The sequence below is a fragment of the Saccostrea echinata genome, unplaced genomic scaffold (genome assembly GCF_033153115.1).
Source record: "Saccostrea echinata isolate AGI-Se365-2 ecotype Australia unplaced genomic scaffold, CSIRO_AGI_Sech_v1 ptg000009l, whole genome shotgun sequence".
NCBI classification, from domain to species: Eukaryota; Metazoa; Mollusca; class Bivalvia; order Ostreida; family Ostreidae; genus Saccostrea; species Saccostrea echinata.
In genome coordinates, this window is record NW_026889758.1 from 1545983 (window position 1) to 1558951 (window position 12969).

The 12969-nt window shown below is 35.1% G+C and overlaps 2 protein-coding genes and 1 non-coding gene across 4 annotated transcripts in view; 2 read left to right on the top strand and 1 right to left on the bottom strand.

Annotated features, from left to right (window-relative positions):
- Positions 1–233: 233 nt before the first annotated feature.
- LOC133181573 (galactose-1-phosphate uridylyltransferase-like) lies at positions 234–10060 on the bottom strand. Of its 2 annotated transcripts, XM_061316080.1 has the most exons (10): positions 9952–10060; positions 7290–7459; positions 7004–7079; positions 6632–6810; positions 6215–6271; positions 5122–5244; positions 3953–4085; positions 3629–3712; positions 2340–2494; positions 234–475 (listed from the first exon to the last, which is right to left on the bottom strand). In XM_061316080.1, the coding sequence occupies exons 1-10, from the start codon at positions 9971–9973 to the stop codon at positions 419–421; spliced, it is 1056 nt and encodes a 351-aa protein (XP_061172064.1). In that variant the 5' UTR covers positions 9974–10060; the 3' UTR covers positions 234–418. The 2 variants fall into 2 exon arrangements, with proteins under 2 accessions (XP_061172064.1, XP_061172065.1); XM_061316081.1 differs by lacking the exon at positions 9952–10060 and having other exon boundaries at positions 7283–7455.
- Trnas-gga (transfer RNA serine (anticodon GGA)) lies at positions 9194–9266 on the top strand. Its single transcript has one exon. It is a non-coding gene; the product is annotated as a tRNA-Ser (tRNA).
- Positions 10061–10155: 95 nt separating the features above from the next.
- The window catches only part of LOC133181572 (leucine-rich repeat-containing protein 49-like), a 55097-nt gene continuing 52283 nt past the window's right edge, over positions 10156–12969 (top strand). The window contains exon 1 of the mRNA XM_061316078.1: positions 10156–10347. Within this exon, the coding sequence (XP_061172062.1) occupies positions 10306–10347 (42 nt within the window). The 5' untranslated portion in view covers positions 10156–10305. The remainder of the gene's footprint in view (positions 10348–12969) is intronic.

Here is a 12969-nt window from a genome sequence, read left to right on the forward strand (position 1 = left end):
GTCAACAAGACAAATGACTCAAACAAACCCATCGTTTTACATTTGTGTTTTTGTGCATTCTGCAGCACCTGCCAGTTAAAGTGTTCCAAACCTTTGAATTTCGGCTTTTTCAATTAATACAGCAGTCAAGAACAGTATTCCAAAAATGGAATATTAAATTCCACAGAAAAACACTGTTGGAGATCCTTCTTGTGAAATGATCAGCATCTTAATATCAAAATACAAAGATAAAACATGATCAAAGACATTTTATTTGTAATACATTTTATTTACAATACTATTGTTGATCAGAACACAGCAGGGACCCCTGAAGTTTGGCACTACAGCAGCACTAAGTCTGTAGAGTGGTTAAGGATTCTTTGATTTATAATGCAGATCTGGTAAAACAGGAACATGCAGCACTAAGACTCTGGAGTTGTTAAGAATTCTGTGATTTATAATGTAAATCTGGTAAACTTTTCAGCTTCTCTGCTGCCTGCAAAAATATAAAGTATTTTTAGATTGTGAATTTGTATGACAATTTTTTTTCTTATTTTTTTTTAATTTAAATATTAAATATGGCTTGAATCAAATAATTTAATGAGTTGTTCACTCAATCTTTAACTATTCTTTGAATACAAGATGTGTTTGTGAAACAGTGATGCCCCCGTTTGGCAGCTCATGGAAAAGGTTATGGTTTCTCAAATGCAAGTCAAATCACAAGGTCAAGAGGCAAAAACTATTGGTTCCCAAAGAAAGGTCTTGTCACAAGGAAAGGTAAGGTTAAATTTTTCAAAAGTACTGTAAAAGTGGTTATTTACACTGGTTGTTAAGTACGCGTTTGTGACCATCAAACATTACGCATGGGTGTAATATACGCGGTCGCACGATTTACCTAGAAAAATTTACGCGGCCATCGTTACTAACATCAAGTTGTTCCCCTTTAAAAGTCACGCAAGTACACGAATGAATAAGAAAAAAAAAAATAACTACAAACAAACAAAACAAAAAGAATTTATACTGTTGGATTGCTAAATATAAGCACAGACAACAGCTGTGAAGTGTGAACAACTGGTGTATGCTTTAATTATTGTAATTATTTACGCAAGCTCAAACTTCAAAGTGGGATCTACTTACCTGTATCTGCGTGGCGAGCGTTGACAATTAATTCAATAGGTATGTTTGTAGTGACTGAGAGTTTGTGTAACATTTTGGACTAATTATTTGAAATAAAGAGGGACATTCGCGTACATACAAAGGAAATGAAAATGAGTATCATTGTTTTGAAGCTTTAGTTGCGTGACGTTGCTTTAAAATATTTAATATCAAGATGCATTTTTCATTGCACAATTAAAAAAAGAACAGTTACGTTTTCATCTCTGTTCGTGATGTATTTATCTACTCACGTGCGTTCAATTCCATAATTAATATACGACTGGTTCGACCTGTCTAACAGTATATAAGTAATGGTCTATAATGATTCCAGAAGGTTGAAATTTTGTGACCATACGCGCGGGGGTATTTTACGCGGTTCTAAGCTTACCGCGTAAGTAGTGTAAATTTCCCCCACGCGTAAATAACCACTTTTACAGTAAGTCAAACTCCAAGATCAAGGTCAAAGGGTCAAAATTAATGTGCCCACACTGTACCCTCAAGATCTTATCACAAGGTATACACAAGTGAAATATGAAAGCCCTAGCTCCAACAATTCATTAAGTTATGGCCAAGTTTAAAGTTTTTCAAAAGTAGGAAAAACTCGAGGTCAAGGAAAAAAAAGGTAAAAACTGTTGGTAACCAAGGGAAGGTCTTGTCACAAGAAATATACATGTGAAATATGAAAGCCCTAGCACCAACTGCTCGAAAGTTATGGCCAAGGATAAAGTTTGGGTAAAATTTTCATCTCACTAATTTTATTACCTATTTTGCTTTAAGTCTTACTTGGTATTTATACCCTTTATATCTTTCTAATACTTATCCTGTTTATCTTTCATTCAGGGCTCTCGATTCTCTATAAAGGCTCCCATTCCCAATTCAAAAAAGTACCCTTTTCCCCCAATTGAATGTATTAAATTTTTCCAGTTGTCATTTCCACAGAAAAAGAAAGAACATTTAGTAAGATATGTAATTACTAAACTTATTCATATTCCTCTATTGTAAAACAGAAATTTAGCTGATAAGAAACACCAGAAACCCTATATATAATGACTTTCACAAAATTACCGAAACAGTCATTAATTTTCCAAAATTTTACAACCCTGGCCCCCGTCCCAATAAGTGGCGTGAGAGCCCTGTTATTATATCGACTACCTATTCTGTATAAAATCACTGGGATTAAATATGCCTCTTTTTAATCTTGTTACCTGTTCTGCAGTTAAATCTCTCTGAGACTGAGCCAACATCTCATAGCCCACCATGAATTTCTTAACTGTAGCTGATCTCAGCAGAGGGGGGAAGTACAGAGCATGGAGCTGCCAGTGGCTGTTATCTTGTTGGAGATACTCCCCTGTAGGGGCACCTGTAATCATTAAGTCATGTGCATGAGTAATATTCTATACAGCTGTATATCTTTTACATAAATGAAAACCTTTTCTACTGATCCTTACGTATTACAACTATTTTAAGTTTTGAGTTAGCCTGGTCCTTTCAATGGTTACTTATTACATGTAAACAAGAACTAACATTTACAGTATTTCTTTAAACCAGAAGTTTCTGATGAGACTGTAGCTCTACTGGTTGTACTTATAAAGGAAGATAAAAGTAGCACTTGTACTTGAAACTTTGCAACAGCAATAAATAGAATAATGATCCTTGGTTTAGTCTCTTTTTGTAGCAAGATTTATTGCAATCAGACTAAAACTGTAGCAGGAGTAGCCTTTTAAAACAATTTTACAGATATTTTAAGTAACCATGGTAACATTATTCAACAAAATCAAAAACAATAACATCAATTATGTATCTCAGTCTAGTCTACTTGTATGCCACGTTATACTGAAATCAGACAAAAAGTGTAGGAGGAGAAGTGTTTTGAAAGTATTTCAAGAAAATTTCTATTTTTAGTAACCATGGCAACACTGTTCAACGAAATCCAAAACTGGTACAGAGAATTATGTAGCTTAGTGTAGTTTACTTGTGTGCCAAGTTATACTAAAATCATACCAATACTGTAGGAGGAGTAGCATTTTGAAAGTATTTCCTAGAAATCTCTATTTTTAGTAACCATGGCAACACCGTTCATTGAAATCAAAAACCAATACACAAAATTATGTATCTTAGTGTAGTCTACTTATGTGCAAAGTTATACTGAAATCAGACAAAAACTGTAGGAGGACTAGTGCTTTGAAAAATTGTTTACAGACGGACAGACAGACAGACAGACGGATGATGGACACCTTACAATTGCATAAGCTCTTCTGGTCTCTGACCAGTAGAGCTAAAAAATGTACATTGTACACGTATTTAAAAGTAGCTGTTATAAAAGAGATTAAACTGTACCACAAACCTTGGTACAATGTACAAGTAGATCTTATCACTGGTTTAAACTAAAGCATTTACACTACAATAACAATTATACCACTGTACAGTACCTCTTTAAACATTTACCATGCCAAGGTACATCTACTTATAGCAGAATTTAAACTTTATCATTTACCATGCCAGCCCATGGAGTAGGGAAAAGAGACCTCAAACATGTTGTCATATTTCGTCAAGAGTTTTCTCATGATGTCTGCTAATGCTGAAAAGTTACAATTGTTACAGGTGCATCTTATTTCATACATTTCTGTTTTGTATCCATCTGATAAAACTACACACAAAATTTAAAAATATTTTTTTAAATTAATTTTACAACTTGACAATGATTAAGTTTAAAATAAGGCACTAGTTGGGATTTGGAATAAAACATCCTGCAATTATTACCTGGTGAACTTTTACGAGCTTTTCACTTGCATGTATATCATTGACAATAAAAACTTACCATCCCTTTCTTCTGAAGTCAGATCTTCAATTCGTAAAATGTGTCGTTTGGGGAGCAGCATGGTCTCGTACGGCCAAACTGCCCAGTACGGGACCAGCCAAACCCAATAGTCATTCTGTAGAACCACCCTCTCCTGGAACAGAACACAGGAATAGGAATACAAATAGGCACATTTGAAAAGAAATATCAATCAAAGCTTAGGCCTTCACTGATTAAATATTAACATGTTTTCCAGTATGTAAACCTAAAGGTTTGCAAAGAGAAGTTGATTAGGGATGCGCGATTTTATCAGTATATCGTTATATCGCAATTTTTTATTGCGTGATACGTATCATGATACGGAGACTAAAGTATCAGTATTTGGTACATAACTATAAATTCCAGAAATTATTCATTTATTTGTTCAAACTATTGAATGACAATTACAGGAAGTGTAAAAAATGTTGAAAACTGTTAAACAACGGCATCCAAATGAGCTTTATATTAAATAAATAAAAATTTTAAAAGTAAAATTATGTTTTTATAGCATATTTTTAAGAAATATTATAGAAATTCATTTGAAATTGTAGTAAAAATTGTGTGTTAAAAAATCACGATTTATTGTGATATTTTTGGGAAAAATCGTAATATATCACGATACGAAATGTTTGCCGATACCCATCCCTAAAGTTGATGTAAGTTAGGCCTGCATGTCCACGTCTCTAAACAGAATAACCATCTGAGTGTATACCAGTGTCTTTGATTATCTTTGAATCCTTATCATTGCTTAAGCATTTATACAATATACTGTAAATCACTTTTTGTTTGTGAGAACTTTATTTTCACGTAATTATGTGAGACTAACTGCTCGCGATAATTTCTATCTCACGTATATTAGTATTATAAAAGATTATTTAGAGCAATGACCGAAATTCATGAAAATTTTGTCTCGCTTATAAATACCGAATAACAATCTCGCAAAAATAAGGTGTCACCAAAATTCAGTGATCTATAGTAGTTTAAAAAAAAATAAAATTCAGAGCATGACCAGGAAAATTACATGTATTTTCAGGAGGTAAATCTGTAATCCGTATTTTAAAACTAGAATTACAGAATTTCTGAAATAGTTAACAGCTCCGTGATTAGAAAATCCAGACCAATCAAAAAGTTCACATCAAATCTTAACTTACCTGTTTCTGAAGTTCTTTTTTGACATAGTCCACCAACATTGGTACTTTGTGTTCATCATAATAGTCTTTCTGTGTTCTGTGTTTTTTAGCTGGATCATTTGGAAAATAGGAACTGGCCCACACCTGTCATAAGAATGTTAGTCTTCTTGTAAATCATGTAATCAAAGACACTGGAATAAATGACATTGAGAGCTGGGAAAGAAAAGCTCCTTGTTTATTACGTTTCTCATCTGAATCTCTAAATAAGAACAGTATTCATCCCAGTAAGCAGACATGTCCATTTAGGCTAGGTGGTCAATTAAATGACCCAAAAATCCACCTAAAAATATGAAATCTGATTTGTCTAGCTATAACCTTTTATTAAGTATAGAAAAAAACCTTATATTCCAACTATAATAATTATTGTAATTCCCAATATTTTGGTATAGAGTTAATCTTCTCCAGGAGGTTCAAATTTTTAGCTTTTAGCCCAGGTGAGCTAATGATCCTTAACACTCACCTGACAACGACCCTTAACACTCACCTGACAACGACCCTTAACACTCACCTGACAATGACCCTTAACACTCACCTGACAATGACCCTTAACACTCACCTGACAACGACCCTTAACACTCACCTGACAACGACCCTTAACACTCACCTGACAACGACCCTTAACACTCACCTGACAACGACCCTTAACACTCACCTGAAAACGACCCTTAACACTCACCTGACAATGACCCTTAACACTCACCTGACAATGACCCTTAACACTCACCTGACAATGACCCTTAACACTCACCTGACAATGACCCTTAACACTCACCTGACAACGACCCTTAACACTCACCTGACAATGACCCTTAACACTCACCTGACAACGACCCTTAACACTCACCTGACAATGACCCTTAACACTCACCTGACAACGACCCTTAACACTCACCTGACAACGACCCTTAACACTCACCTGACAATGACCCTTAACACTCACCTGACAATGACCCTTAACACTCACCTGACAATGACCCTTAACACTCACCTGACAACGACCCTTAACACTCACCTGACAATGACCCTTAACACTCACCTGACAATGAACACTCACCTGACAATGTGGGTGGGGATTAGAACAGCCCATGATGTTTCCTTTATTTTCAAAGATCTGAAATATTAACAAGAGCTCATATCTTGCACTTGAGTATTGCAGAAAAAAAAAAAAACGAAAACAAAAACAGAAGTCCCAAATGAGACTGTAGCTCTACTAATTTGTACTCATAATTGTGAAAGACAAAACTTGTACTGGAGTAGTGGAATTTTTAAACTTTTTGAAAAAAAACTTTACATTTACAAAATTAAAGGTTTATTGAAATGAATATCCAAAACTGTACTGCATTCAAGAACTGAATAAATACAAAATCCTGAACTGTAACACCACATGCCCCAGCAACATATACGGAGAGGCTTGAAAACTATTGTCCATCCTCACAAATACACGTAAAATTTTATGTAGACATTCACAAACCTGTACCCAAGTGTATTTCTTTCCCAGGTCTGTGTTGATTTCTGCCCACTTATCAATGACCTCTCTGACCTCAGACTGGGACATCAGAGGTAGGGTCAGGTTGGACCGGGGGTGGAAGCACATCACCTGACAAGTCCCGTAGGCTGGGGATGACTGAAACAGGGGGTCAGAGCATGGGGCTGAAAATTCAAATTATATTGATTCATAATTTCACATTTTCTTCAACTAGCAATAACATAGCATTCCCCCCCCCCCCCCTTTTTAATAACATATAAGTGTTATTTAGTGATACAAATTCCCAGTGAGTCATGACTAATTGTGGCAGCTGAAATATTAGCCTTCTTGCAGTAAAATCTGACTGTAACTTTTTACGTGGTGCGGGTCCATCTTTAAGAAGTGCTGGGAAATCATTCTCAAACAGAAATGTGCCTGTATAGTTTGGATTTACCTGGAAATATTATAACAAAAAGCTTACAGATATTTTCAAATCTGGAAAACTGGAAAAATTAAATGTCAATCACTTTTAATATCAGAAGACATAAAAAATATCCATAGTATTTCTTGTAGTAATGACATATTAAATGCTTTAAAAACAGCATTGAATTTCATAAATGAATGGGATCATAGTAAATAAAACAAGTTAGTAGTTACACTGTACTTTTCCGCTGGACCTCGTGTTTCCCGGGCACAGAGAATTGTTGGGGTCATAACTAGGAATCTCTTCTTCCTCCGGTTTTTCTACCTGCCCCTTCCAGGGCCTCTTCATGCGATGAGGAGACACAGTGACCCACTCTTCCATCAGAGGATTGTATCGTACATGGGGGTGCTCTAAACGGTAGAAACCATAATCAATTCAGATATCAGTATTTAAAATAGTTGTTCTAAAAACAAAAAATTATATTCATGGTTCTAGATCTTAAAATAAATCTTGCAAACATAAAGAAAACAATTCACATAAGCCATGTCTTAAATGCATCTCAACGTAAATTTATATACACGTAAATTCCCTCATGATAAATCACAGTGCATGCATGTGTAACTGGAAAAGTGAAAATTTATGGTTGGACTAGGAATTGAACCCAGAACCCATGCATAACTAGTCAGCTGATCTAACCACCGAGTTATCCACGCCTATATCCTCAGTCCATATAGCCCAAACCACTACATTCCTCCCTTCTTAAATTTCCTTCATCCTGAAAGACACACAACCAAGTTTCTTTAGCCCCTGGGGGGACTTTCACCTGTAAATCCATGGGTGTACAATGGCACCAAATGTAACAGGAAAGCCAAACATATATGGCTGCACCAGAAATCAAACAATAAAAAGCAGAAATTTTTAAATTATCTTTGCTCTGGGTTACTTTTTTAAAATACTCTATAGTATAAATATTAGTAGTTGCCTACTTGCGATTTTTTGTCTATTTAAAATACACAGCAAACTTGTGAAAACTTGCATTAGATCTAGAATAGCTAAATAAAGCTACATGTACGTAGATAATTCAAGCTATAGCTATATGTAGTGATTGTACTAGACCTGTAATAGGTGAAGAAAATTTAACAAATTATAGGCCTATTATGTGGCTGCATGGTAAACTAAAAAGTGTACTGTTGTATACAATTCAATTCAATTAGTTTATTTACCAATTAAGGGCCCTCATGGGGCAAAAAGAAAGTACATTGTAAATTAACATTTATATATAGTTATATACATGTAATACAATATACATACACACAAGAGAGATATATGTTTCAAAGCTACATTTGCTGGTTGCCATGCATGAAATCATATCTGAGCTGCTGCAGCAAATCCCAAAAAGATGCATTCTACACAGGAGTCTCTATTTGAAGTTAGATAAACTATGGATAAATTGTTCAGAACAGAATATATTTCTTAAGATTTGGATTTCCTATCATTTGGGTCAATGGACAGATGTAAAGAATTTTCATATAAGCTGGCTTGTAGAGTATGTAACATTAAAGAAAGAGGCCTATGGCCACATCACTCACCTGAGCACTTTGGAGAGAGATATAAAGCAAGATTCAGTTCAGTATTAAAAAGTTTTAATATATATTAAGTGGTCCCACTCTAATCCTAACTGATGATTTGAAAAAACTTGCTTCTATATTAAAAAACTTTGATTGCCTAAAGAGGCCCCACCATAATCCTTGGGATCATGAATTGAACAAATTTGAATCTACAATTCAATTCAATTCAATTAGTTTATTTACCAATTAAGGGCCCTCATGGGACAAAAAGAAAGTACATTGTAAATTAACATTTATATATAGTCATATACATGTGTGGCGGTCAGACGGGTTCCATTGCAGGTGGCCAGATAGCTCAGTTGGTAGAGCACCTGACTGGAGATTCAGGGGGCCCGGGTTTGAATCCCGGTCTGGTCTGCTGCATTTTTCTCCTCTCCCGTTACATTTGGTGCTGTGCCATGCCCTGGAAGTGACAGGTGAAAGACCTGCCAGGGAAGAGCCTGGGTTGGTGTCTTCTGGGGCCGAAGACCTTTAAGGAGGGAGGAATGTGGCTGTCAGACGTGTTCGATCGCCGGTGGCCAGATAGCTCAGTTGGTAGAGCACCTGACTGGAGATTCAGGGGGCCCGGGTTCGAATCCCGGTCTGGTCCGCTGCATTTTTCTCCTCTCCCGTTACACATGTAATACAATAATGAATATACATACACACAAGAGAGAAAGAGTTGCATGATTGATAGGAGAAAAACATAAAAAGAAGGAATAAACCAGATAGTTTTTATACATACACATGTACATAAATTCTGCACAAATAATATTACATTACCTGAGGATGCTTCTGTATTAATATTACTAATCATGACTGCTGGTCATCAGAATATGATTTTTTAAAGATATTTTCCTACATATTCCTATTGTGGCCCCACTCTACCCCTAGGGATTATGATTTGAACTAACTTGAATCTACGTATACACTATGTATTGAAGCTTTCACATAAGTTTCAACTTTTCTGAACCAGTGGTTTTTTAGAGGAAGATTTCTGAAACACGCTGTTCAATTTTCACTCATTCTTAATTATCTCCCCTTGAAGGGCGTGGCCCTTCATTTGAACAAACTTGAACCCCCCCTTCAACCAAGGATGCTTTGTGGGAAGTTAGGTTGAAATTGGTCGAGTGGACCTCACTGGAGAAGGAGAAAATGTGAAAAATTAACGACGACGACAACAACGACGACAGACGACGTACGGTCAAGTTTTGATCAGAAAAGCTCACTTGTGCCTTCAGCTAAGGCCAGGTGAGCTTAAATTCCAAAAGTTCATGTATTTATGAATAAATTACCTTTCGGGTCGAATGTAGACATTGTATTCTTCAGATCGACCTAATTTTAAGTTCCGTGACTTTAATCTTAGTTATCTATATCTTATTTTCTTGTGTCTCAACCTCTGCATCAAGCTCGGGTACCTTGGCCTTGGTACCGAATTTTCTCTAAAATATGTTCCGGTATATTTGCGCAAGTCCAGCTTCCTATGTTTCAAAATGGCGGCAACCTATGCAACCAAGGGCACCGACGGTTAAAAACATGCATTTTTCATGTTGTTGTGATCATTATTACACAAAAATGTATCATGATATTTATAGCACAGTGAAATTTTGTGTGAAAGACCAGGTTAAATTGTCAGTTTGTTGTCAGATATGTACAACAAACCCAAAAGTCGTTTAACTCTCACGAAAGAGGTATGCACATTATCTTGTTCTTTTTGAGTGTGCAGACAAGTGGCGTAACAGATTCATAATCTCATACAAATGTTTTATTTTTCACTGAGCATGTATTGTGACATAAAAGAAGTGTGTATGTACATGTATGTCTTTATACATAACTTTTCACGTTTTTTTCAGAAAAAGGGGGAGGGTGGGGGGTGGTTATACTGCAGGGATTTGCTCTTGCCAGTCTTGGTGTATCAATATTCTTATAAATATAATCATTATTTACATTTTCTCCCCGTAAAAAATTGACCACTTTTTATCATTGACTCCTAGTCAATCTGCTTTGCATTGACAGGATCTGTAATCTAAGTAATTGATGGATATAGTTTCAAGATACATGTACAGTGGTAGAATTAATAAGAATTTGGTGATATTATTTACATGCCATCTGCTAAGCATCACACATATAATGACTGATAAACATTATGGCTATACAGGGAAATTAACTGTATTAATTACTGCTTTTAAAAAATAACTGTATTAATTACTGCTTTTAAAAAAATGATATACATTGAGCAAGTAAGTGTAATAAATCTAATATAGCATTGACTACTAAGTAGTATGTTTAAGTAATAATCATGGCTGCATATGATATATCTACTGGTTTTAAGTAGTAGTCATGGGTATATTAAACTACTCCACTAAAATTCTAGTGCACGTTCAATGAAAAAGTATATTGCACCATCAATATGACTAAATAATCTAAATAATTTTAAACTTTTTCTTTCTTTATATATATATTTATTAGGGCTGTCATGAGTACCCGAAATAACCGAGAACTGAGGTCCAAGTTGTTCGGTGTTTCGGTTCCATTTTCCCGGATTTCGGTTCGGGTCTAGTTTATATATTAGAGTCTGTTCAATACAAAAAGTGGCGTCGAAATCAAAGGAATGATGGCGATAACAGTGATAAATAAACATCACAACTGAAATCTACTTCTTTCCATGACAAAACACTTGTCATGGAAGCATTAGATAATTATCAAAACGAGCAGGAATAGTCAGGTTGTGGCTAATAGTAGGCCAAGTAGTTCTACACACCAATGTCTAGACGTTGGTATGGTTAAGACTTGTTTTCAATGTAAATTTAATGTAACAAATAAAGATCTTTCAAGTTAAATTCATGAAATTAAGGTTTAAAATAGATGTAAATAACCGAAATGAAAAACCCGAAACCAAACCGAAAATTTACAGAACTGACCCGACCCAAAGAAATTTTGGAACTGTGACAGCCCTAGATATTTATGTCTTTTAATGTTACTGTCATATAGATCTAGTTCTAGTATATCACCTGGAAATTCTGTCAGATGTAAGAGATTGAAAATAGAATAAACAATTGATTCAGAAAATGAAATTATGAACCTGGGCCAAGTTTTAAGAAAGAACTTACAACTAAGACAAATATCTGGTTTTGCAATTTAATTGTATTCTTTATGTTGATTGAATTTTGATTTTTATGTGAATGTGGTGGTTAGACGGGTTCGATTGCTGATGGCCAGATAGCTCAGTTGGTAGAGTACTTGACTGGAAATACAGGGAGCCTGGGTTCGAATCCCAGTCTGGTCCGTCACATTTTTCTCCTGTTACATGAATATAAAGGAAGATTTAGTTATGTAAATTTATGTGAATACAATCTCACAAAATTATTAAGATGTTTAGATTTTAAAACTATATCTATTAGCCTTAGTCATAAGTTCTTTTGTTGAAAAGGACCTTACTTAGTACTATTATATTTGATCACCTGACAGACTTTCAGAAGCATTGCTTTAGCACCTATATACATGATAATATGGTGGTAGACCATTAATCCAATGTAGCTGTGTTTTTATCTTGCAGACTAACTCCACGCTTTCTTCACTACAAATTCTTCCAGCACTTAGTAGTAAACACTTCACTGCTGCCTACAGTCATCAAGTGAGTGATCCAGTTCTCATCAAGCTCACAGCTGAGCCCCGATACCATTCTAAGCACTTTTATAATACAAGAAGTACTGTAAAGATATTATACATGTGCTTGGTGTAAGAGTAGTGAGTTCTTGATCCCCCTCCAAATCATGATCATGAATCTGTTGACATATGCATTGTCTTTGAAGCAAGTTATATAATTCTGAAATTATTTCATCTTTTTTTCTTTGTAAGCCCATAAATGGAAGTCTAGAAATTAACTGGCAAATTATGGTCAAACTTCACATTTGGCCTGTCTTCAACATGTTGACTCATTAATCTAATGGCCAGTCAGGTCAAGGTCATATACTTAAAGGTCAACAGCCACTTCCAGAGAAATAATATTCTCTCCCTCGTTTCACTCCTCTAAAATAAATATTTTCTTGACAAATTCATTGATAAATAAGATGAAAACAATTTAAGATTGTTGCATTCTTTACAAATCGCATTTAATTTCATAAATTCTGTATATAATAAACAACACAAAAACAAATTACATACTGTATCACCATGTTAAGGACCCTTTATACACTTAAGAAATTTTTTTTAGACATTGAGAAAATTATAGTTCGTAAAGTTGTAAATATTGAGCTTATCTATTACATTTTCAACATAGGGTACCTTGCATTTACCCCCAGGAAAAATGTTCA